The 22,866-nt window shown below is 51.3% G+C and overlaps 11 protein-coding genes across 12 annotated transcripts; 4 read left to right on the forward strand and 7 right to left on the reverse strand.

Moving 5' to 3' along the window:
* Window positions 1-274: 274 nt before the first annotated feature.
* ACRALDRAFT_209342 (uncharacterized protein) lies at window positions 275-574 on the reverse strand (the record flags this gene model as incomplete). Its single annotated transcript, XM_071022627.1, has 3 exons — window positions 275-307; window positions 349-480; window positions 557-574. 3 exons carry the CDS (start codon window positions 572-574, stop codon window positions 275-277), a joined length of 183 nt encoding a protein of 60 aa, XP_070872871.1.
* Window positions 575-871: 297 nt separating this feature from the next.
* On the forward strand, window positions 872-2,173 carry ACRALDRAFT_1069805 (uncharacterized protein; the record flags this gene model as incomplete). Its single annotated transcript, XM_071017703.1, has 1 exon — window positions 872-2,173. One exon carries the CDS (start codon window positions 872-874, stop codon window positions 2,171-2,173), a length of 1,302 nt encoding a protein of 433 aa, XP_070872872.1.
* A 761-nt stretch (window positions 2,174-2,934) lies between these two features.
* Window positions 2,935-3,819, reverse strand: ACRALDRAFT_2108675 (uncharacterized protein; the record flags this gene model as incomplete). The annotated part of the gene is made up of 1 exon (XM_071023378.1): window positions 2,935-3,819. A coding segment is annotated over one exon (885 nt), but the record flags the coding sequence as incomplete, so codon positions are not given.
* Window positions 3,820-4,617: 798 nt separating this feature from the next.
* Window positions 4,618-7,911, reverse strand: ACRALDRAFT_1081130 (uncharacterized protein; the record flags this gene model as incomplete). Of its 2 annotated transcripts, XM_071019106.1 has the most annotated exons (6): window positions 4,618-5,048; window positions 5,101-5,530; window positions 5,628-5,765; window positions 5,829-5,837; window positions 6,165-6,655; window positions 6,795-7,911. In XM_071019106.1, the coding sequence occupies 6 exons, from the start codon at window positions 7,909-7,911 to the stop codon at window positions 4,618-4,620; spliced, it is 2,616 nt and encodes an 871-aa protein (XP_070872874.1). The 2 variants fall into 2 exon arrangements, with proteins under 2 accessions (XP_070872874.1, XP_070872875.1); XM_071019107.1 differs by lacking the exons at window positions 4,618-5,048; window positions 5,101-5,530; window positions 5,628-5,765; window positions 5,829-5,837 and having other exon boundaries at window positions 6,027-6,655; window positions 6,795-7,860.
* Window positions 7,912-9,098: 1,187 nt separating this feature from the next.
* ACRALDRAFT_2109384 (uncharacterized protein) lies at window positions 9,099-10,794 on the forward strand (the record flags this gene model as incomplete). Its single annotated transcript, XM_071023419.1, has 7 exons — window positions 9,099-9,228; window positions 9,322-9,496; window positions 9,680-9,755; window positions 9,845-10,108; window positions 10,176-10,294; window positions 10,364-10,431; window positions 10,496-10,794. Coding segments are annotated over 7 exons (1,131 nt in total), but the record flags the coding sequence as incomplete, so codon positions are not given.
* A 142-nt stretch (window positions 10,795-10,936) lies between these two features.
* On the reverse strand, window positions 10,937-11,622 carry ACRALDRAFT_2020767 (uncharacterized protein; the record flags this gene model as incomplete). The annotated part of the gene is made up of 5 exons (XM_071020033.1): window positions 10,937-11,004; window positions 11,100-11,139; window positions 11,200-11,309; window positions 11,468-11,495; window positions 11,557-11,622. The coding sequence occupies 5 exons, from the start codon at window positions 11,620-11,622 to the stop codon at window positions 10,937-10,939; spliced, it is 312 nt and encodes a 103-aa protein (XP_070872877.1).
* A 272-nt stretch (window positions 11,623-11,894) lies between these two features.
* Window positions 11,895-12,941, forward strand: ACRALDRAFT_1075831 (uncharacterized protein). The gene has a single exon (XM_071018433.1). The coding sequence runs from the start codon at window positions 11,959-11,961 to the stop codon at window positions 12,808-12,810; it is 852 nt and encodes a 283-aa protein (XP_070872878.1). The 5' UTR covers window positions 11,895-11,958; the 3' UTR covers window positions 12,811-12,941.
* Window positions 12,942-12,954: 13 nt separating this feature from the next.
* Window positions 12,955-13,725, reverse strand: ACRALDRAFT_2020769 (uncharacterized protein; the record flags this gene model as incomplete). Its single annotated transcript, XM_071020034.1, has 5 exons — window positions 12,955-12,975; window positions 13,094-13,177; window positions 13,505-13,546; window positions 13,649-13,671; window positions 13,716-13,725. 5 exons carry the CDS (start codon window positions 13,723-13,725, stop codon window positions 12,955-12,957), a joined length of 180 nt encoding a protein of 59 aa, XP_070872879.1.
* A 487-nt stretch (window positions 13,726-14,212) lies between these two features.
* ACRALDRAFT_2043000 (uncharacterized protein) lies at window positions 14,213-15,344 on the forward strand (the record flags this gene model as incomplete). The annotated part of the gene is made up of 3 exons (XM_071021306.1): window positions 14,213-14,231; window positions 14,288-14,877; window positions 14,949-15,344. The coding sequence occupies 3 exons, from the start codon at window positions 14,213-14,215 to the stop codon at window positions 15,342-15,344; spliced, it is 1,005 nt and encodes a 334-aa protein (XP_070872880.1).
* Window positions 15,345-15,751: 407 nt separating this feature from the next.
* On the reverse strand, window positions 15,752-17,011 carry ACRALDRAFT_2108418 (uncharacterized protein; the record flags this gene model as incomplete). Its single annotated transcript, XM_071023372.1, has 5 exons — window positions 15,752-15,905; window positions 15,973-16,432; window positions 16,484-16,774; window positions 16,842-16,889; window positions 16,951-17,011. 5 exons carry the CDS (start codon window positions 17,009-17,011, stop codon window positions 15,752-15,754), a joined length of 1,014 nt encoding a protein of 337 aa, XP_070872881.1.
* Window positions 17,012-18,977: 1,966 nt separating this feature from the next.
* Window positions 18,978-21,184, reverse strand: ACRALDRAFT_1031749 (uncharacterized protein; the record flags this gene model as incomplete). Its single annotated transcript, XM_071014909.1, has 4 exons — window positions 18,978-19,274; window positions 19,334-20,660; window positions 20,732-20,823; window positions 20,876-21,184. 4 exons carry the CDS (start codon window positions 21,182-21,184, stop codon window positions 18,978-18,980), a joined length of 2,025 nt encoding a protein of 674 aa, XP_070872882.1.
* Between the last annotated feature and the right edge of the window lie 1,682 nt (window positions 21,185-22,866).

Below are 22,866 nucleotides of genomic sequence, written 5' to 3' on the forward strand. Positions count from 1 at the left end.
CTAAAGGACCTTCGTAAATAAGGTAGCCTTACTATAAAGGCTACTACCCCCTTTATATACTCTAAGCTAGCTCTTATATTCTAAATATATAATAAGCCTTTTCTAAACACAAAGCCACCTAGTGGTTAGCACGTAAGCCTCTAGACCCTCTTTACGAGAGGCCTCTATAGCTTACGCGATAAGCTCGTACTAAGCACTAGTAGGAAGCCCAGAACCTGATGACACGAATTGACAAGACCTTTTAATGCCTCTTACACAAGGTTTGCGAGGGGACTTAGTTCGGTTCCTGCTGCAGCAACTTTAGGTACTGCGGCGATAGTCCTGAGTTCTGTACGTAATATTCTTAACCTTTGTAGTAATCTTGATATTGGCCGTAAGTGTACTGATAATGCATAAGGTGGCGAGTAATCTGCTGTTTTGGATGAATAGATAACTGGGGATCTGAGTCTCTAAGAGTAGGTATGATAAATGATGGCTTGTCTACGTGCAAACGTGGTGGATTCAAGCTATCTAAGATAAGGTGGCGTAAGGAGGCTAGTACTATGGCTTACGCCACCCACAGGTGGCTTGCCATAGTAAGTGTAGTTATAATCCATAGATATAGGGAATAACATCCTAATAAGCTAAGCGATGAAAAGTGTATACCTAGTAATAGTATAGGAGGGGAATTCAATTTCATTCGACGGTGAAACTGGGCCATCTTTTACAGAGTAGAGCCAAGGCTTGGTATATACACCTTTTAACTGGGCATAACGGTTCCTAACTGGCCTTTAAGATCCCGACCTTCCTATATCCTGCCCTCCTCCCCACCCTTTTTTTCTTATCACTTCCACGCACTTTCAACCCATTACTTAGACTATCAACCATTAAAATGTCCTTCGACGCCCCGGACGTCCCATTTGATCCCGTTCGATGCGCAGGCCTCCACAACCAGCTCCTCGCCAGAGCAATCGAAGCCGCAGCCAGCAGTACACAGCAGCAGGGTGCGTCGCGAAGGGTGATGCGTGACTTAATCGAGCGTATGACAGAAGCTGCGCCGATATGGCCCCACGCGACCCAAGTGCCCGAGGGCTCACCTGTACACCACTTCTTGTCTTTGATCGAAAGTCACCCAACGGCATTGCCCGATGAATTCCCTCTTACGCCAGAGATGCTCCAGCCGGATCCGTACCTATTCGATAACGAGTATATTATCGAAAACGAAGACGGCCTAAACGTTATTCTGCTATACCCCGACGCGACTATCACGCCCTGCCATGGAGATTGTGGGGTGTACTTTGATCTCGACACAAACCGGGCCTGTTGGCATCGCACCGAGCTGAGGTTCCCTTCCCAAGACCTTTGGGTTCCTCTCGAGGTCATCCTCAGGGAGCAGCTGCTAAAGTGGGATCAGGGGAAGTACTTCTGGGGCCGTTCTGACGGCCGCGAATGGGAGGCCCTCTCGAAAAAGAGCTGGGTGGCGAGCGACCTCGAGCTGGCCATTGCCGGCTGGGACAGTCTCCTCGAGGCGATCCAGAACCGCCTCCCACATACCGAGGACAGCTCACTACGGGAGGAACCTCCTCTCCCTTCTGAGATTGTCCACGACCTCAGAGTGAGCTCTTTCGCGTGCGCATTCCTGACCAAGGCGAAGCGGCCGTCTTTCACTTTTGTTGCCCCCGGCATCACATCATTTACCCCACAGTCGATCGTTGAACTGTACGCTGCCGAGCCCCCGACCAGCCCGAGACTGGCGGGCCTCGACGTCGACGCGGGAGATGAGTGCGCGTCGCTTATCCTCCCGGCAGTTGGACGCCCGGTGCCGGAGCCCGCGCCAGGAAATCGTCAGTTTGACAAGGATTGGGGGAGCGCGAAGAAGACGGTCCTCCGGCGAGCGGGACTGTACGTCAATTACAGGTCGATTGGCACGGACGGCGACGACGTGTGGCTACTCACTCCCGAAGGCGTGGATGACGCCTTCAAGCATTATGGCACCCGACCATGGGGCCCTTATCGTATGTTTAGTCTTGCGGAGATGCTGTGGGCTTGGAGCGGGCTCGTGGAGGATGGCATTTGGGAAGTTGGCCCCGATGGTGTCACCACGCCGCCCTCTTGGTTTACCGACCCCGAGACTAAATCTTTTAGGACAATGCGTTGGATCTCCGCTTTGCCGCCGGATGATGAAGAAGAGTAATGGGTTCAGATTCTATTGTGATTGACCGACACTATGCACATTCAACATAGATCCGTCAAGTCTGGATTTACATTCTCGCCATGTCTGATTATACGACGTGAAACAAGTGCTCGAAGTCAGTTTAACTATAATCGAGTGTGTGCCTATTTAACGTGCGATAAGACTTGGCTACTGGCTAGTCCCAAGAGCATTGACAGTAATACGGTTCCCAACTATGAGATTTCTCTCGACACCGAACACCAGCCCCGTAGCACTCTTCGCAGATCAAGAAGTGACCATCATCGCAGGCAATGCATGAGTATAACGCTATACCACGAGTCCTGGTGCAGACGTCGCACCAACATATATCTGGATCGAACTCGGTCGGGTCTTGCTCAAGGGTTAGGTCGCTTTTCGGGATTTCTAAGCGGTACTTTCGAGCCGTTTAAAACAGATCATCGACAAGGTCACTCTTTCCACTCTTGTGTGCCCACCAGAGTAAGTCACGGCCGAAACAATCTTTATGCTGCGTGCAAGATCTGTCTGCCAGAAACAGACGTTTAACCACGCATTTGTGGCCGTTAATCGCCGCCGCGAAGATAGGAAGTGCCCCTAAAAAATCCGGGGTGTTTGCGGCTAAGTTAGGAGGAGGTCCAAAGATCCACCCTAAGTCATCGTCGTCGCTGATCTCGCTGTCGTCGCGAGCATCGTGGTCGAGAAGTGCCTGCACAACTTCAACATGTCCCCGCATGGCTGCGTGGAAGAGTACCGTCCGGCCATTGTTATCTTTGGAAGCACAGAGTCATATCAAAGTCGGCGTGGAGGTATAGTCGGACAAGTTCGGCATGGCCCTCGTGCGCCGCAGTGTGTGCCAGTGTCCATCCGTTTAAGTCCACAATCGTAGTATCGGCGCCGTGCTTGAGGAGTACCTTGACCACGTCGATGCGTCCAAGCTCCGTAGCCCTGACTATTGGCTTCGATCCGTCCGGGTCCTCTTGTTCGGCATCGGCGCCATGCTCGAGGAGCACTCTGAGCGACCTGGCACGGCCCTTTTCCACGGCTAGTCGTACCGGAGTCCACCCATCGCCAGTATCCGTTATATAGGCACCTCTCTCGAGGAGTATCCCGACCACAGCAACCTTTTCCTTTTCCACGGCCAGAAGGAGCGGTGTCCAACCAGACGCTGTCAGCGCAGACACATCGCCACCATAGTCGAGAAGCAGCTCAAGTACCTCGGCGTGCCCGAGTATCGCAGCAGTGTGTACTGGCGTCCATCCCTCTTTGTCTTCGTCTGTGGCCCTAGCTCCGTTCTGGAGAAGGAGCTTTGCCAGCTTGTAACACCCGCTGCGAGCTGCGGAGTGTAGAGGCTTCTCGTCATTATCGGTCACGACGCGGGCTCCTCGTTCTATAAGCAGCCTCGCCATTTCGACATTCCCGTTAACCGCTGCCATGTTTAGAGCCGTCCATCCGTCTGTGTTCGGGGCTAAGGCGTCTGCGCCATATTCGAGAAGGGCCGTGGCCACATCGATAGAACCCCTGCCCGCCGCGCGACACAACAGCGTCCATCCATCCTCGTCCATCCATCCGACGTCGGCTCCTTCCGTGGCAAGCAGTATAGCGACGGCCGCTCGATCGTTCGTTACTGCCTCCACAACAGCACCCTCGGGTCGTCGTGAACATTGGCTCCCGAGTCAATTGCCCGCCTGACCGTCTCCTCCCTCCCATTGCTCGCCGCCCAGAGCAACGCCGAGTTATCGGACCATTGCAATTTGCCGGTTGTGACGATACAGATGCGCGATGAGGAAACGATGGAGCGGGCGGCTTGTTTTAAGGAAGGCATCGATATCCTTGTCCGTGTCTAGATGCCCGGTTATCCCCTCGAGTAATTCGTTTGGCAGGCTGAACAGTTACAGGGACGTCTTTATATTCGTGGAGTTAATTGTCGGACACGAAATGCACATGGAGGGTTCAAAGTCAGGAAGCAGATCCATTTATACTAATCCTCTTATTGGATGGAAAGTAAGCACGGCCGAATTATCTAGCCGCTACATGTGCGCATAGGCAGCACAGCAACAAGAAGTCGCATGGCCCAATGCACATGTGCAGCAAATTCATCCTTTATGACGTAGAACTCACTGCTTACAGAAACCCCGTAGTCTGCAGAAGGTTGCAGGAGGCTATACAATTTCCTGGGCGGACAGTGGTGAAGTGCAGGCGGTGCTCCCTGTCTCCCTGTCCCATCACCCAGAACAGAAATCTGTCTTGCCCACTACCCGTGCCACGCACCATTTAAGTCTTGGTCCGTTCGAACTCGCCAGTCAACGGGCCGAGATAAGTGAGACGTGGCAGGGGTAGCAGCTGGACCCCGCCTTGTCTTCAATGTTCTCTTGGAGCATGCTGAGCACCACTCAAGGGCAAAGAACCAATAACCAAGTGGTACAGTCGGAATAACTCGAACCTAGATATTATGGGCATCGCCACATCCAGTACTCCGAGATAGCGATCCATTCTTCCTCATAAGGCGCCACGATTGAGTCAGCCCATCCACCCTCGCGCCATTCGTGATTACAGGGTACAGTAAGAGTTAACTTGCAGTACTCCCAGTATTCTGGATACCAGCCCGCCTGCTCCCAATCTATAATCCCAACGATCCTGCGACAGCCCGGAGTATCGGAGATAATAATGTTTAGGAGGTGAAGATCGCCGTGACTGAAATAAACGCTGCATGTGTCGGGGAGGAGGGGTCTATATGGATCGGCCGGTCTCTCGGAAATAGGCAGTGCTGGAAGCGCAGCTAGCTGTACCCAGTCATTGAAAGCTGAGACGCTATGGAACGGCCCCGCCCTATAACCGCAGCGGAAGTAGATGTCCTGAACTGGCCCGTTGCTGATAGAGCCTACTATTAAGTGAGCGGATGTGCGAAAGCCAGCTGCCTAAGAGAGACATACCAATGAATGGGGGGGAAACAGGCTGCTGGATCTGCCTAAGAGAGGCCACAATCTGGCTTAGTTGGCTAGAGATGGATTTCTTTTCCTCTTGGGTAAGCAATGGCCATCTTTCCCACAGTGTTGGGCCCTTAATCAAACTCATATAGATGAAATTTTCGCCTTCGTCAACTCTCCATCCGAATAGCTCGGGGACAGGCACCTCCTTGGCCGGGAACAGTCGTCCGATTGCTTGTATTGCTTGTGCTTCTTCTAGTCTGACCCTGGACGGGTCACCAAACTTCACAACGAGATTCAGGGACTCGAACCTGACTGTCTCCAGACCTTGGGTTTGACTTTCCTTGCGGACCAGGGCTGGGGACGGTAGTTGAGGAGTGGGGGAAGTGCTACTCGCCGGGCGAAAGAAAGAGGTTTCATAAAAGTCCATTACCGGCTTTGAAATGTCCGGAAGCAAATGGACATCTATGACTGGTGTATTCGACGTATCCATAGCGACGAGGTTAATAGAAGGACACATAGGTTCAACTCACTAAGGGGCAGCGGGAGGGGGGATATTTATCGTGTCCCCAGCCACAAGAGGCGGTGACTAGAGTCCTACGTTTATAGCCGGTAACACCCGCCACAGTCAGGCCGTTCAGGATCATTTGACATTGTATATCATTGTTTATCTTTGGATGCGATTATTAGTTAACTGTAAAGTAGATATCTTAAGACCACTTAGTGGCACTTACTGATAGAAGCTATAATAGACATATCGGAAGTACTAACAGTACATTTTAGATACAAGCCATGTTATAATCAATTTCTGCCTAGGGAAAGCCTGGAAAGGTGGCTGGGAGTATTCACCTAGAAATGCTCTATACGCCCACTACCTTTACTTTCGCAAATCCACCTTTTAGAGAGGGATTAGTGTCAAAGGCTCTTATTATATACGTGCTAGGTAGTAGTCTTTATATACTTCCCTAGTAAGACCAGACACTTTATATCCGGTTTACTTTAGCCTGGTTAAGCATCTGAGTGTGGTCTAACCCGTGCGTGGTGCCCGACTTTAGAATTACATCACGCACCCACTGTCCACGCGGACGCAGCACAGCGCGAAAAGGCTTGGGCAGTGTGACAAATCCCTCAGTGCAGTCCATATCGCTCACCTGGTGCCTCCTTCCCGTGATCTCATCGACAACACCGGCCTCGACGTCGAAAGCCCAGAGCATACGTGCCATCTGGATGAATAGCTGGTTGCGAGCGATGGCACGGCCCGTACAAATACGGCGGCCAAACCCGAACCCGGTTTGCGGTAGGTCCTTCAGAACTGTAGTGTTGATTCCGACAGCGTCGATAACATGGGGCTTGCCCTCGGGGACGTGCTCTGCTATCCACCGGTCTGGGAAGAAAGAGTGCACGTCTTCTCCGAAGACAGACTCGTCGCGTGTAATAGCATATGCATTAGCGATCACGGTGGAGTTCGCCGGGATACGGTATCCATTGTATGTGTCTTCCGTCTTGGTGAAATGCGGTACGCCGCCCACGACGACCGGGCGCCAGCGTAAGGTTTCGTTTACTATTTAATAAACCGTTAGAACACGTCACACCTTGGACAATATACATGATATGATAATGTAATAGAATGATTGAAAGAGAAAACAGGGTGGCAACCCCGGAAACTCGGGGGAGCAGTAAAGGAAAAACGCAGCACATACCGATGGCATCGATGTAGGCCAATTTCGGGCGATCCTCAAACGTCGGCAACCTGTCCTTTCCGACTACCTCATCAAGAAGCTTCTGTGCTTTGGTTGCCCAACGTGACCCGCTCGTGATCCAGGCAACGATGAACCAGTCCAATGCAACGGTGGAGGTATCTAACCCAGCGTCGGCGAGAATACCGAGGTCGAAAGCAAGCTCAACCTGAGACATGTCCTTTGCCTCGTTCGAGTCTTTCATATGCTTGCTAAAGTTCCAACCAGAGCTTCTTAGACCCCTGTCCAGATTTCCGACGTGGAGCTGGCATTCAAGCTCATACAAGTCATCTGCCTCCTTCTTCCAGGGGGCGAGGAACCGAGGTAAATAGTTCAGCCAGGGGAATGAATCAACAAGGTAGGCACCAACCTGTCCCGTGCGTGCAAACTCAGCCTGTACATGTTGGCCATCAAGGAGGCTTTGTTCATATCCTGTCTTAAGGCGGTAGCCGTAATTGACACAGTAGATAAAGCTGGCCATGGCGCGCTGATGGTGGTGATGGAAGTCTACTCCCCTCTCCCCGAACTGGTCGTACTCGGAGAGTACGTCGAAGAGGAGCTGCCTTGACTCGATGTCCTGGAGGGGGCGGTACGATCTCGCTGACTTTAGAGTCAAAAGTGGCGCCTCCATGCGCTGGTGCAACTTGTACTGTTCATCATAGGGTCGGATCAACGTATGCATCCCCTTGGTGACCATCTCGCCGGCCATAATCATGCGCGGCCGGTCCGAGTACCGAGCACCCCGCTTGTTGAGTAAGTCATGCGCTGACTGGTGATTCGAGAGGACAATAAGCGGCTTCCCTGCCATGCTCAGGTGCATCACGGGGCCGTACTGTTTGCTCATGTAGTACAGGTGAAGCCATTGCAGACTCTTAGGAAGCTGGTGTATGTTCCCGATTAGTGGGAGGGGTTTCGGACCCGGTGGAAGCGGGGTCGAAGATCTCCGTCCTCCTAACAGAGCTGTGATTAGGCGGCCGAGGATAATAGCCCCGAGGAGGGCGAGGCATAAGTAGCGAAAATCTTGTAACATATTCGCAAAAAGTAGTCGTCCTGCTTCTTCTTCGTAAACGAAAAGATACATGTAGCCGCTGGTAGACTATAAGAAGAGACGGGTGACGTCTGGTGCTTACTGCCTGGGACCTGGTGTCTTTTCTATGAATCCCTGGCAGTACAAATTGATATTCCTTCGTACTTTCCCCGCCTCGCCCCTGAGGTTAGAACTTGCTATCGTATTATTGGCTGCAAAGCTCTTTCTCCATTATTGGGCTCTTGAGCCAATATAAGCCCGTCTTTACCGCCTCTAGTCACGGAGGGAATGGGCTGGTGCGCGTGCCTTGACGCGGAAACAGGTGATCCGCTGGAGTTTGCCGCCCCGGACTTTAGGCTCTTGGCATAGGATATCTACGTATACGTTGGACATTGAAGTGTCAAGGGGACGATGCAGCGTCGGTGTTTCGTGATAGGTATGATATGCCAAGTTCGTCCCCCCAGCCTGCTAATCACTTCTTAAACAAGAGAAACGCCTCACGAAAGTGTCTCGGGCTATTTCGAAAGTGTGGGGCTCGCGGCCCGGGGCAGCTATCCGAACGCAAAGACACCCGAGTCGAAAGATAGCAGTGCTCAAATCAAACCCAACGCAACTTTGAGATTGGTTGCTAATAAATGACACGAAGGCTCTATTATCCTTGTGGGTCTGTTTTTTATTGGCAGTGCTTACAACGTAAATGCAGTTGGCACATGTAGTGGGTATCCCTGCTGCATCCAGGGGCAGAACTATCAAGCCCCGCCCGCGGCCCAACACACAACTCATACTCGTGGCCCTGTTATCCTAGGTTTCTTCCTGGCCTTCGACCACATGCAGGATTATTCATAGTAGCAGATCACAATATACAACGTAGACGAACAACGGTCATAGTCAGACACTCGAGTCCGCGACGGCTTTACTGCCAGAGAGATTCATTAAAAGGCTCCCCAATTCCTAAGAATCAAACAAGATACCCGTCTTAACGCTTTCTTATTCTCCATACTCTTAGGTTCTTAGTCCTACGATTCTTGGTTTAAAAAAGACCACCCTGTCACCGAACACTATGAGGGCGTCGGCGTCGGCGGTACTCGGTCTCGGCGGACTGGTCATTCTCTCTCGGGCCCAGAATATGTATGCCGCAGTGCGCAGTACGTCACCCCTTCCTATTATAGAGCCGACCCAATACTACGAGGAGGGGCGGAAAACAAAACTAACTAACATATAATCTTTGGTCACAGAGCGATTGTCTAGTCACGCATCTCGACGAGTCCTTATGCCCTCCGGCCGATTTCGACTGTATATGTACTGACAAAACGCTGATGGCCAACATTGAGTCTTGTTCTCTTAGAAAGTGTACAGTTGTTGAGGGACTGGGTGAGTGACATATACTCGTGCAACCTTTGCCGGAGTGTGTGACTGTGTGTCCTCCTTAGGAGCGTCGCTAACACCAGTCACTCGCGATTTTAGCTGCTAGAAACGCGACAGCGACGCTTTGCAATGAGCCGGTTCGGGACAGGGGTCTCGTGGCCCCTATTGCAACGGCCGTATCCGGCTCCATCGCTTTGGTATTCATCGTTATCAGGATGTGGGACTGTTCAGTACAGAAGGAATATGGATGGGCCGATACATGTGCCTTTCTGGCGTGGGTAAGAGAACGCGCATCGCATTGAAAAATACGCCGCATCTTCTGGAATTTAACACTGACTTTTTTCCCCCTGTCACAGGCGTCTTCCATGCCCATGAACGTATTCGAATTCTTTAGTACGTCTAACCCGCATAGAAACTTTCCGTTCTGGTGGGAGTTATGAAACTCCGTGCTGAAGAGTATATCAGTGATGGCACATGGAATGGGAAAGGATATCTGGACCTTAACCCCAGAGCAAATCACAAATGTCGTCAAAGTAAGGAAATGCCCAAACATATTCAACTAGCAGGACGCAGGTTAAGCAGACATGCGGGTGGACTAACAATGTACATCTGTCGATTCTAGTATACTTGGGTGACCCAAGTAAGCTATGTCCCAGCAATTAACCTTACTAAAATGGCTATACTATTCTTTTTCCTCCGAGTATTTCCCAGTCGAAAATTCCAAATGATTTGCCTGGGTAGCATAATCCACTGCTTATTATTCATGCTTTCGACCTTCATTACAGCTATTCTTGCTTGTATTCCGGTTGAGGATGCCTGGACAGCATGGTCAGGGGTGGGTAAGAGCGTATGCTACGATAATAATGCCTTTTGGTGGGCTGTTTCGGTAAGAACCACTCCTAAGCCTAATTAACGAGACGTACGTTAGCTTACGCTGCTAACCTGACGGCCAGGCCATCAACATTGCCACTGATCTGTGGATCCTAGCATTGCCGATTCCACAGCTCCTCCGACTACAGCTCGGGACGAGGAAGAAGATCTATCTGATCCTTATGTTCAGCGTGGGCATTATGTAGGTGGTGTCCAAATGTCCCAACGTTGGTGGGCTACGAAGCCGCTAACACCGTAACGCGGAGAACAGCATCACGGTTATGAGTATTATCCGCTTCGAAGGTCTGCTCACGTACTCTACATCCTTGAATCCAACATGTAAGTCCAACATCCTGAAAGGCACACAGAAGCCACACAAGGTAACTGGTGACGGCATATTCAGACAACAATGTCATGGTAGCTACATACAGCGTCGTCGAATGCAACGTCTCTGTCATATGCTGCTGCATGCCCTCCCTCCTCGCCTTCCTCCGCCGGTGCTTCCCCCAGGGCTTCGACAGCACCAGCCGCACTAACGAGTCGAATATCAAGGCCTACGGCAATTCCAAGTCTCCATTCCCGAACAACGGGATCAAAAAGAGCGTCACGCATTCTGTCTCAATCATGCCCCGGGCCGGAGATTCCGACGTCGTGGAGTTAATGGACAACGAGGCGAACAAGCAATACCATAGCCAATGGTGAAGTTTCAGTATACAGAGCGCAGTGCATTCCTTGTCGTAGTTTTACTTCGGGTTGGGTGGGGACTGAGCAGCGCCTATTTTCTTAATGGCTCTATTATCTATGCATTGACGTTTCGTCCTTCCGGAGATAGAAAAGGCGGCACCTACATTGGCGACTTCTTGTGGCATATACTATTGTTAGTTAATATGAAGTTGGCCAAGTCGGCATTGCCTTCTCCATCGTACTACTCTTCGGTTAATTAGCGTAGAAGTCGGAAGACTCAAGATCAAGAGTAACGGAATACGAAGTAGCTTGAATAAAGAGACTAGATAATGCGGAGAGACGGGATGGCATAATGGCAGATGTCTGGAGGAAGCCGGAGAGGATTAGTAGTTAAAGGCATGGAAGGTAACTGGTTAGTAAGACGTGGTAGTGATGTTTGTTAGTGATTAGCCTGCGTCGTTGTTTCAAGAAATGAGGCAACATTACATGCCGGAGGGAGTGGTAATTGCGATTTTCAAAGAGACAGGCATATACTAGACGGGAGAAGAGAGGGGTCGAGAACGTTAAACCTACCCTAATATCATTAAGAGGTTCCACGTTTTAAGGAAGATAGTACTGAATATTATAAACTGATATTTAATATGGAGTCGTTAATAATCACTAATCCAACCCTCGGGTCTAACTACGCCACACGCAATAAAGCGGATCATGGAAGAGATCTGAACGGCGATCTTAAGCAGTAATATAACTAATCACTATAGCCAGAGAACTTAGAAGTACAGGTTGTAGTAGTACAGCCGTTGTCCAAGTATACAGTCGAACCCCCGCCTTTTCGATGTTCGCCATTCTTGAGATACTTTATATGGTCGAATCTCTTTACTGTTATAAGGCATCAGAATGAAGTTGGAACTTATGTTTATTCAGTCTTGTTATCCTTTCTTCAAAGTCAAGTCCAATAACTATCAAGGAAGATCTTCCCTGCGTCACGAAACTCAGGGTTCTTGCCTAATTAGGCATCTAGCATACTGTTAACCCCGCGTTACCTAACAATAAGCTATTGGACAGACGGTGGCCCTAGGGCCCCACCCGTGATAGCCAGCCATGGTTCTCCGAGTCAGAATTTTCACCTCACCACACACACTTGGAACACGGTTGACACTGTCATATTGGTGCTGTTTCAAGATGGCCAATGCTCATATACTTACACTATCATGCCCGGACAAGCCGGGCATTGTCCACGCCGTGACCGGTGTCTTCGCGGCGCAGAACATCAACATCCTCGACCTACAGCAATTCTCTGACCCAGTCTCCGAACGTTTCTTCATGCGTGTCCACTTTGGGCCAACCGAGACAGGGTCGATCGATCACCTGAATGCGCCGTTCGCTGAACTTGGGGCGAAGCTCCAGATGGACTACAACATTCGTCCGATCGATCAGAAGCTACGTGTTCTTATCATGGTCTCGAAGATCGGCCATTGCCTGAACGACCTGCTCTTCCGCGTAAAGACCGGTCAACTCAACATTGAAGTGCCTCTCATCGTCTCCAACCATCCGGACTTCCAGCAACTCGCTTCAAATTACGGCATCGAGTTTCGCCACCTCCCAATTACTAAGGAGACCAAGGCCGAGCAGGAACAGCAAGTCCTGGATCTCATCAAGCAGCATGACATTGGCCTGGTCGTCCTAGCTCGGTATATGCAGGTCCTCTCGCCACGTTTATGTGAGGCTATGTCCGGCCGCATCATCAACATCCACCATAGTTTCCTGCCCTCCTTCAAGGGCGCGAAACCCTATCATCAAGCCTATGATCGCGGTGTCAAGATCATCGGCGCCACCGCCCACTTCGTCACGGCGGATCTTGACGAGGGTCCTATCATCGAGCAGCGCGTCGGTCGTGTTGACCATAGCATGAACTCTAAGCAGCTTGTTGAGGAAGGGTCTAACATTGAGAGCCAAGTTCTCGCGGCGGCTGTTAAATGGACGGCTGAAGGGCGCGTATTTCTGAATAACAATAAGACCGTAGTATTTAATTAAGTGAACCTGAACGGGTAACGAATAATATGGTCGACAACTAAGTATGATAAGGAATATCGAAGGTGCTTTGCCCAAGTCTCCTGCCTACCTTGCCAGCCCATGATATGGATATCTGAATTTGAATATATTTTTAAAAAAAAAACATCACTCCCAGCTCCTAGGTCTCTATAGTCGTGGACAGGCACTCCGTAAGCCGTTAAAGGCCCCGTTCGACAATTTAATCCTGTTGTCAAGATTTCAATAAGATGCATAAAAGTGCTAATCCAATGACTAAGGAATGCACTTTTCCTGCATAATACAGCATAAATTGCACATTTCCACATTTTCCTGACATACCCCTGTCACCCCCTGTAATGGAAGTACCACGCTAGCAGGGGGCTCAAGTTGTTCAGATTTCTTATTAACAATCTGCTTTTTATATAGTAATTCTTGTTCGCGCAAAAAGATACGAATAAGCTGTTTTTTAACAAGATCGGATCCACTAAAATATTAGCCTTATAGTGGGCGACGGCGAGGCTGACTCTATAACGTACGTATACGTTATATACACGATATCATAGTCCTGATTATGATATTAAAACCTATTATTCCGGTAGGGTAGGTATTTTTCTGAGACCCTCTATAATAGCTTTGATGGAATAGAACTTGTAGACTTTATTTTGATGTACGTAGTAGTCGCCACGATATCCTACACAGGAAAAAGGCAGCCAAAATGGATGCTTTTGCATCCACCAGTCTATGCCCCGCATCACAGATATATACAAAGTCATTCAAGGCATAAAACGGTATATCGTGGAAAAAGACCGGCGCCGTTTTAGCGCCTTGGCTACGAGGTCACTTGCACAAAATTCTTGTTGAAATCTTGACAACAGGATTAAATTGTCGAACGGGGCCTTATAAAGAACTTCGCAACATTGAAGCCAAAGATACTGAAAGTCTTTGGGTATAAGCTGCACGGCTACCAGAACGGCTGCAAATCGCGATGCTATTCTAGTAGATTTTTCCCCTAATTACTGCTCTGCCTAAAATGGAGTAAGAAGGTCATAAGAAAGGAACATCTTAAAAAAAGAAAAAGAAATTATATACATATAAAGATACACGACCATTATCATACAACGTACTGGCATGAGGCTGTTCCACGCCGAGACCTATGCACGGACCATGTCCTGTATTGCCGCGCGGGTACCCCGCCATTATGACAACAGTTCCTGGAGCCGCCAAACCTGTAACCGCGGAACTAGTACCCTACCTTCTCCTGCTCCTAATACTCGTCTCCTGATAACAACTTCAAGTCCACCAAGACGACGAGTCGGTCAATCCTATACGTACCTGACCCTCGATTTAGGGCCCGCCCCAACATTCTTCGACCTTGCAGCTTGTTGGTTGATACCGCCCGCTCAAAATGCAATCCGGAATTTCAGGTAAGACCACCTGTCTCCGCCCTCGTCGCCTAACGGGTACTGATCCCTAACTCCAGCGTCCGATGAACTACACTCCCAATTCAATAGCCTTCTATCTTCCGACACACATTTTGGCCTCCTTGCGACCATTGAATCGGAGACTCTGCAACCTCTCAAGGTTCTTCCGCGAGCCTCGCCTTCTGCCTCCTTCTCCGACAGCCTGTCCTCCCTCGCGCAGCACCTTACGCCGAATGAAGCCCTATACATCATCCTCCGTCGCTACGACACGGCACCGCACCTTATTGCCGTCACCTACGTACCCGATGCCGCAAAAGTACGCCAGAAGATGCTATTTGCATCTACCCGCCTGACACTTACTCGCGAGCTCGGCACCGAGCACTTCCGCGAGACCATTTTTGCTACGGCCTCAGAGGAACTCAGTCCATCTGGCTTCGACAAGCACGACGCCCACAACGATCTCGATGCTCCGCTCACCGAGGAAGAAAAAAGCCTAGGAGCAGTGAAGAGGGCCGAACAAGAGGCCGGTTCCGGCACTGGTGTCCGCGAGATCCATTTAAGCAAGAGCCTCTCTATGCCTCTCGCAGAGGATGTCATTGCGGCGATGAAGGAAGCTGCGCAAGAAGGGGGCCGGGTGTTGACTATGCTTGTATGTTAGCACCAACCTTCCCATCAGCTTGCTAGTGTGCCAGGGCCTTGGATGCTAACGTGTCATTATAGAAGATCAATCCTGAGACCGAAGTCGTCGAGCTCGTCCCGTCTACCGCAGTCCCGACATCCATTCTTGAAGTGGCCCAGACAATCTCCCCGACCGAACCTCGTTTCACCTTTTTCCGGTATTCCCACAGTCATAACGGTGCCACCGCGTCTCCCATGCTCTTCTTCTACACCTGTCCCCACACGCCTGGTAACAAGGCAATCAAGAACCGCATGTTGTATCCCCTGATGAAACGAGCCGTACTTTCCGCCGCTAGCGACACTGCAGGGTTGGATGTGGCCAAGAGGTTTGAGGTTGAGGAGCCAAGCGAAATCACTGAAGACTTGGTTCATTCCGAACTGCATCCCAAGGTCGAGGTTAGGCAGGGGTTTAGACGGCCGAAGCGACCCGGTCGGTGAGGCATTCATGGCAGCTAAGTACGCTGATATATGCAGGCGCTAGGTTTAAAGCATTACATATAGGTACATGAGAAGAAGTGTTCTCTTTCCACGACAACTCCAAGAGGTATTTACCATCCCGTTTTCCCGGTGCCGACACGATGCAAGAGTAATGCATAAACCCCCCCAAATCCCCCCTGAATTTCCAAGTGCCGATCCAGGCTACTATTGGTGGGTAACATATCACCATCATAGTATCTTCTCGTTTGTCGATTCCTCCAAACTTGCCTCACGTCTCGTAACTAAAAAGACAAAACGCGATTAGACCATGGTATCCTGAAAAGAAAGCGCCGCTTTCTACTTCTCTGCCGTCGTCGCCTTGATGGCATCTTTTGCCATTGGGCTAGCTCAGCCCAATGCCTCCATAACTATTCCTCGTACTTGCCTCCCGTGAAAGAAAAGTTGCTCTTCTCGAGCTTTTCCCTGATATACTCGTATACTGTAAATGTAACGGCCTGGCCAGGTGCTACCCGCATCACGCGAGGTGTGATGCCCTTGTAGAAAGCATGGAATCCCTCTTGTCTGTTGTCCCGGGTCAGTGACTCGCGCGGTCAAGGACATCTCATTAGGGAAAGCGTTCAGAACGTACCTGAACATGTCGGTGGAGATCTTAGCGATGCGGCTCCACGCACTGCTTCCTGGCTCTGCAGGCGTCCTCTGCAAGCGGGTCTTGATAGTATCGATGGGCGCGTTGCTGAGCGGGCCCATGGCGCCGCTCACCAGGCCGATCAGTGTTGTCTGCCAGCTTGGCAAGTTGCCCCCGTCGTATTCGGGCTGCCACCTCTTCAGGGCTTCTTTGAAATAGGTGTATGCGGTGAAGTTAACGGCCTGGTTGGTGCCCTGTCGCAGTGCCGTCAAGCTGACACCGCGATACAGCGCGCCAACGCCTTCTTCCTTCACGACAGTGTAGAGCGCGTGCCCAGCATTCCGGTACTTGGGGACGTCGAGGGGGTCGGCCATGGAGTGGTGTTGCGCCTGCAGACGGATCTTGATGACTTCCATGGGGGTAACGACGGCAACGGCTTCGGTAACACCAGCGGCGAGTCCAGCTGTTCAGTCCAATTCTAACGGTCAGTGATGCGCTCGTCTGGAGTCTGGACTGGACTGGAGCAGCGGAGCTGGGACGGGCCGGGGCGACTTGCCAAAGAAGGTAGCTTTTCCGCTGACGACACCTGTACTCTTGTCCGCCAGCATCTGTTTATATGCCTCAAAGCTGGTGAATCGGATGGCCATCTTGGGTACGATGCCTGTTAATACGGCGCCGAGACCCTTGTACAGAGCGAGCGGCGTCTCTTTTTTTACGATATCCACGCCCGTTCGGATAAAGCCTCGACTCGGGCCAGATGCCGTCCTCGCACGGCGTGATAGCTGCATGCGCACCTTGATCGTGTCTGAAGCGCGTGTCATTTCTCAGTCGCTTATGCCGGAAGATTCTCGCAGGACTCGGCAGCTACTTACCGAGGGGGTGGCAGGCAAGCGCCTCCATCATGCCGGCGCCGCCACCAGCTACAAGAGAGATCGGTCAGTGGTAAGGTCTTTTTGCGGGAGTTGGGCATGGCGTGCGCACCGATGAGGTTCGTCGCCGCAGAAGGCGGCGTCTTGCCGTCCCCTCTCACTTTGGAGGCCATTGTGCACGTGTCAAGACTTTCAGCGCGTCAAGCCCACTCTCGATTCAGCTGTGCAGGTTACGCTTTCTATTCTCTCGGGTCTGAAACAGGTTGATGACAATGAGAAAGAGTAAAGGTATTTTCCGAGGGGAGAAAGACGAATTTTACTGGGCTAGATAGAGACGAGAGGGAGTAAAGGAGCGAGAAGAAGAGCACATCATGTCGCGCGAGAATACCAACCCACCAGGCGAGTTCCTCGGTGTTGACCAGCTTTGAAGCCACGGTTATAAGGACGCTATGGGACGTAGGTATATTGGCACGAGGGGTGTCCCTCCAGCATGAGTCAAGGACACGAGATTTCCGAACTTGGTTGACCATGGACTAGTGGGCAGGTCACAGGTGATAGGAGCTCCGCCGGGGGGGTGGATGCCCATTTGACCCGCGGCACAAGAAACATTCCAAAAGCCGATAAGAGTGGACGGATCTTGAAGTGTTATCAACGGTTTCGGCTCCTATATCTCCCGGGTTTCTGGGGAAGTGTCCTAAATGGGGGAACTCTTTTGATTGATTCGTGCCGGCGATAATCCCTATTGGTCCCCGCGCTCGGCGTAGCGGAAGGTCGGCCGCATGCATGGAAACAAAGGTCTGGATCAAGGCGAATCGAATTGCCGACTGGTAACTCCACCGACTCTCGACATGGTTGAAAATATGTACATGTACCTGGGCTTATCAAGACAATCGTTTATGGAAAGTTAAAAGGAGACGGTCCCGGGAAGATATGACTACATATTCCCCAAGGCGTTAGTATATTTAATAACCCAGTATTCCGTAGTGCTCGCATCGGTCTTGTTGTCTACGACGTTTGGAATCTGGAGTGACGGTCCTGGCTTGTGAAAGCCAGGTGACGTCGTTGCGGGGTAGGATGTGGCGTCCAACTTGGTACGCTGTACGTTGTACCTGGTATAGTACCTGGCATGAATTGTCGGATACTTCTAGTTACCGATAACCAACCGAGCTTTGATGTCCCATGATAGGACTCATCTGTTTATATCGACTCTGGCCCGCTGATTTGCCACATTCTACCGAGGTAAAGTACTTCGAACATGCCAGGTAGTACCTGGTGTCAGAGCACAAATATTAGTACGGAATCAGGTTTGTGTTCTTTCTTGTAGCGGGAGTAGGATTATGTATGTCCCATGCGCGAAGTACTTATAACTACCTATACGAGTGCTTTATGGATTCCTGGTACACGCACGCTAACGAGTGGCGGACTGGACTGGCCTAGGTACAGAGATCAACCGACCTGATCCGAGGTCTCGCCTTGATATAAAGCACTTGACGCCTTGCAGGGCAGTCCAAACAGCTGAACCGCCCGGGGCGTCAGTCTCTAATCCTTGTCTACCCCAGTATGTATATCCTGGGCGTGAAGGCATCACGAAGGCGTGCGTGATATCGACTAGCATATTTCCTAAAAGAGGTAAAAGGAAAATACCTGTTGACGTGGAGGCAGTACGTAGTTACAACGTACATTCTCTTTAATGACATGTGAATCGACTCCGTACGATACAAGTCTAGGTACTTCGTAGGTAGGTGGTCGGGCGATATCGGCTGGAATCGACACCAGCCCGTTGGAGATGGACGAAATGCGTACCGTACCCCAGTTGACAGGGCCCACCACCCTACTCCCCGACATGTCCAACTGTTAAAGTTCATTTTTATTGTCTCGTCCATCACACTCCTGAATAGTAGTGTATATACATACTTCATACAAATCCAACTCGATGCGCAAACCCCGGCTTTGTGAAGCGAACACGTCTACTTTGGTCGCTGATAAATATGATCCCGTATAGCTCGTGTTTGGGTCAAGATTCAGGTAGAAAGAAACCCCAAAGAGAAAGGACGCCATCCAGCGCCCACTCTTTCCAGAAGAACCCCGAAAACGCCCAATAAGTATCAAAAGTCGTGATTTTCCCATCGTTTGGTCTCCTTATGAGGGAGTACCGACTTGCTCGAGCAGCGGATCATCCGCCTCAAAACTGTAAAGGCGCACCTCGCCATCTTCGCTGCCGCTCGCCATGCGGCTGTCGCTGAGACCGACACAGGTCACTGGCCCTGTGTGGCCCGTGAATGTCCTCTCGCACTTTCCAGAGCACGGCTCCCAAACCTTGACCATTGAGTCGTTTGCGCCTGTCACGAGGCGCAGAGAGTCGCCCGCCAGAGCCCAGATACCTTCAACATGCCCGAACATGGTACGCAGACACTTGCCCGTGGCCGTACACCATAGCTAAGAGGCTCGTCAGCTTATGGATGATACATGCATCCGAGAAGGTAATACCAACATACCTTGATAGTGTTATCTAAGCCAGCCGTGAAAATATAACGTGGAGGTAGCGGTCGTGTGGGGTCGTCGACGAATGTCGGACCATACGCCGACCGATCGTCATCCGAGGAGCGGCTCACGGGATCGTGGAAGGAAGAACCAAGTGTCGAGGCGTGTGCATGGGCATGGGCTGAAGGAGTGCTGCTGCGCCCACTCGCGACAGAAGCCGAGTCGCCCCTGTTATCCGGGCCGGGGGTGTCATCGTCGGGCTCAAATTCTTCCGGCATGAGCAATACCTGTTGCACTTGGCCCATGTGGCCCTCGAACGTCCTGATGCAGATTTTATTCTCCAAGTCCCACATCTTGATCGTGCAGTCGTCGGAGGCGGAGAAAATGACCTGCGACTCCGGGTCGAGCCGAACATGGTTGACCCAATCGTCATGTCCGCGCAAGCAAAACGCCTCCTTGTTGTCGAAATTGAATACCTTGATCGTCTTGTCGATGGAGCCCGAACCAAGCCACTTGCCGTCGAAGTCGACGGAGATAACGCCCTCGGTGTGTCCCCGTAGCGTGCTGATGCACTCCCCCGTCTGCCAGTTCCACACTTTAACTGTGTTGTCAAGGCTACCGCTGAAGAGCTTGTTGTCAACGAATTTGAGGGTTCGGATGCCCATTGTATGGCCCGTCAAGGTCCGAATTTCTTTGCCCGTATCAATGTCCCAAATCTTGATTTTGGCATCGTACGAGCCCGTGATAAGGACCCGGTCATCGAACTGGAGACACGTAACACCGTTATCGTGCCCCTTGAACGTCTTGATAGCGCACCGACCGTACTTCCAGTTGAAGCCCACCTTGAATCGTTCCCGGTAAACGCTTTTCCACGGCCGGAATTTTTGGTCAGACTCCGGCGCATCGACGCCGAGACAAGGTCGCTTCCTGCTATCGTCGCGCAAGACGAGCTCTCTCTTCCTGGTGCCGTTGGCTGACAGAGTCTCCGCCATCTCGTGCGGCTGTTCGTCCAGTCGTTTCCTAGCGAGTTCTTGCTGCCTCCTCCAATCCCGTAGCTTCTGCCGCTCCAGCAAGGGCAAACCCCAGCCGCATTTGGTACACTTGCGGTCGATATGTTGCTCGCACATGTGATGCCACACGACGTCGGCGTCGGCTAAATGGCGCCATCGCCGGCTCACCTGGGCAGCTTTGCAAAGGGACACCGTGTCCAGATAGCTGAGGACTTTATAGGATATTTCGACGGGCAGCGCAGCGAGAAAGTCGATCTTAAGCTGTTCTTGAACTTCGCGAGCGGCGGTCGACAGTTGGGGAAAACAACACTGTGTGATAATGCCTTGGAGCCTAAGAAAAGGTGTCTTGTTGTCAGCCTCTGCCTCGAGTGTCTCTCTGTTACAGGGGAAACGGAAACTTACATCAAGTCGCGATGCTTCGCGGGAGCGGCTGAGAAGAGCGACCATACATGACTAATGGCCTGCTGGTCGGCGGCGGGGAGTCTTTCGAGGTCCTGGCGGAAAAGGTCAGCAGCAGTTCGTTGCCGACATGTGGAAAACACGCACACGTTGTATATTGACCATCTTCTTCTCGTCGGCAGCTCGTCGACATTTGGCATCGGGCCGGTGGCGATAACAGTACTTGCTGTTAGAATCCCTCTCTTTCCCGATTCCTCGAGAAGCTTGTGTCTCTGGCTTGCCTATGGGGGCGTATAACCCCGGAATGTGCTCTCGCAAAAACGGGGTGACCGTCTTCCCATAGAAGCTGGGGACCAGACTGGCGGCCGGTCTAAAATCGTCCTCCTTGTGCCGCCTCCTTCTGTCGCAGTGATCATCTTTGGAGGGCGGCTGTGGTGAGCGGCGGTTGGTCGTCATATCGTCGCTTGTTTCCGTGCCTGTCGCGGCGGTTATAGCAGCGGTCGCGAGAGTCGAGGTAGGAAAAGACGAGGGAGGTGTATCCAAAGGAAAGGAGGCCTCATTCTGGAGGTGGCTAGCGAACAGCGTGCGATTATCGAGAGGAAAGTTCGAAGAAACGGATAAGGTGATGGGAGACCTAGTGGGCGTGGTCATGGCAAGCAGGGCAGCAGGGCGGCCAAGAGACGTCTCCGACAATCAAGGCGGAGCTGGACGGAATAGTGCAGACCAGGGTACTGACGGGCCTGCGGTCTAGGCAAGTCTTTTGGATGGTATGGTTGGGGAAGGATGAGGTGAGCACCAAGCGTTTGCGATTGCGTGCTCCCGTTGTCGGGCCGCGCTGGCAAATACGGCCCAGGTTGATCGAGTCTGAATGCGGCGGGCGGCGCGCGATGATCTCGTAAACGTTGTAGACCCGAGTCGAGTTTGTCGGTGAGGGGGGAAAAAAGGCGGCACGAGCAATTCGAGGAATCCGCGTCACCAAAGCATCCCTTCCTTGAACTTAATGTTCGTGGCAGGAAGAAGTCTATAGACTCCCTGGTGACGAAAGAGGTGAAGGGGGGATAGAAAAGGCGGCGGTGGCACGAAAACTAATGACGGGATGGGTCTGGAGGTAATTATGTCTTCCGTCAAGTGTGCGTATGTACCGAGGGGTAGGGTCCTATTCACAGGCGTGGTAGGCTCGTGTGATTATGATCGTGTTTGCGCGAAGCAGATGAAGCAGAAGTGGTAGATGGTTTCCGCCAGCTTTACCCAAGCAAGGAAAGCCAGGGTTATAGCGATGTGTTGTAATTAATATGAGAACGGATTATTGTAGTTGGAGAAGAGACTTTGAGACTCGAGTGCTTTGGGGCGAAAATGGCGTTATCACACTGGGACTAAGGTAGTGGGCCACTAAACCGATAGCCTGGATGTGGAGGGCTCGTCGGCTATGTGACACCTCCATCAAATGGAAATCCATCCAGGTAGGCTTGGCATTTCTAAACGGAATACAGCTTTATTCGTCGCATAGGTGATTGTATGACCGCCAAGAAGGATGCAAGACGGCCGGGACCTTGGGAGAGAAGTAATATACAGAGGTAGTGAACCCGGCTGGCTGACTCTGCATGTTCTCGGTACATACTTCAAATTATAGATACCATATACGTTGCACTTTATGACCGCCAAGCATGGATGCAAGTCAATTTTAGAGTCATCGGAGCAGAAGTACCTGGGTACTTATCCCGGCCGAGGTTCTGTACTTCGTATCTTAGACATCATGCAACTGTATGACCACCCAAAAAAGCTTGTACAACGTACGTCAGCCAGAGAGCAGAAGGACTTGTCCCGGCCGGCATGTTATGTTTTTTCCAAGCGATCAGGCTGCATCATCTCTCGCGGCCCTGGTACGTAATATTTTATTGGTACGTTGTACGTCTCTTTGTTTTATTTTACATTACATACACTAGAAGGAAGCCACCAGACCAGTACCTACACTAAAAGTAATCGTTAAGACGATCCGGGTGGGGTCGATCGAATCTTAGCTTGGATGGGCTCATCCTCCTCTGGTCGCTCCTCATTCACATCCTCATACTGCATGGCGATGGCGAAGACCTGTTATTACCTATTAGCGAGCCACTGGAACCGAATCCCAACTATCCCAC

This window comes from Sodiomyces alcalophilus (assembly GCF_042370955.1).
Source record: "Sodiomyces alcalophilus JCM 7366 unplaced genomic scaffold ACRALscaffold_6, whole genome shotgun sequence".
Lineage (NCBI taxonomy): Eukaryota > Fungi > Ascomycota > Sordariomycetes > Glomerellales > Plectosphaerellaceae > Sodiomyces > Sodiomyces alcalophilus.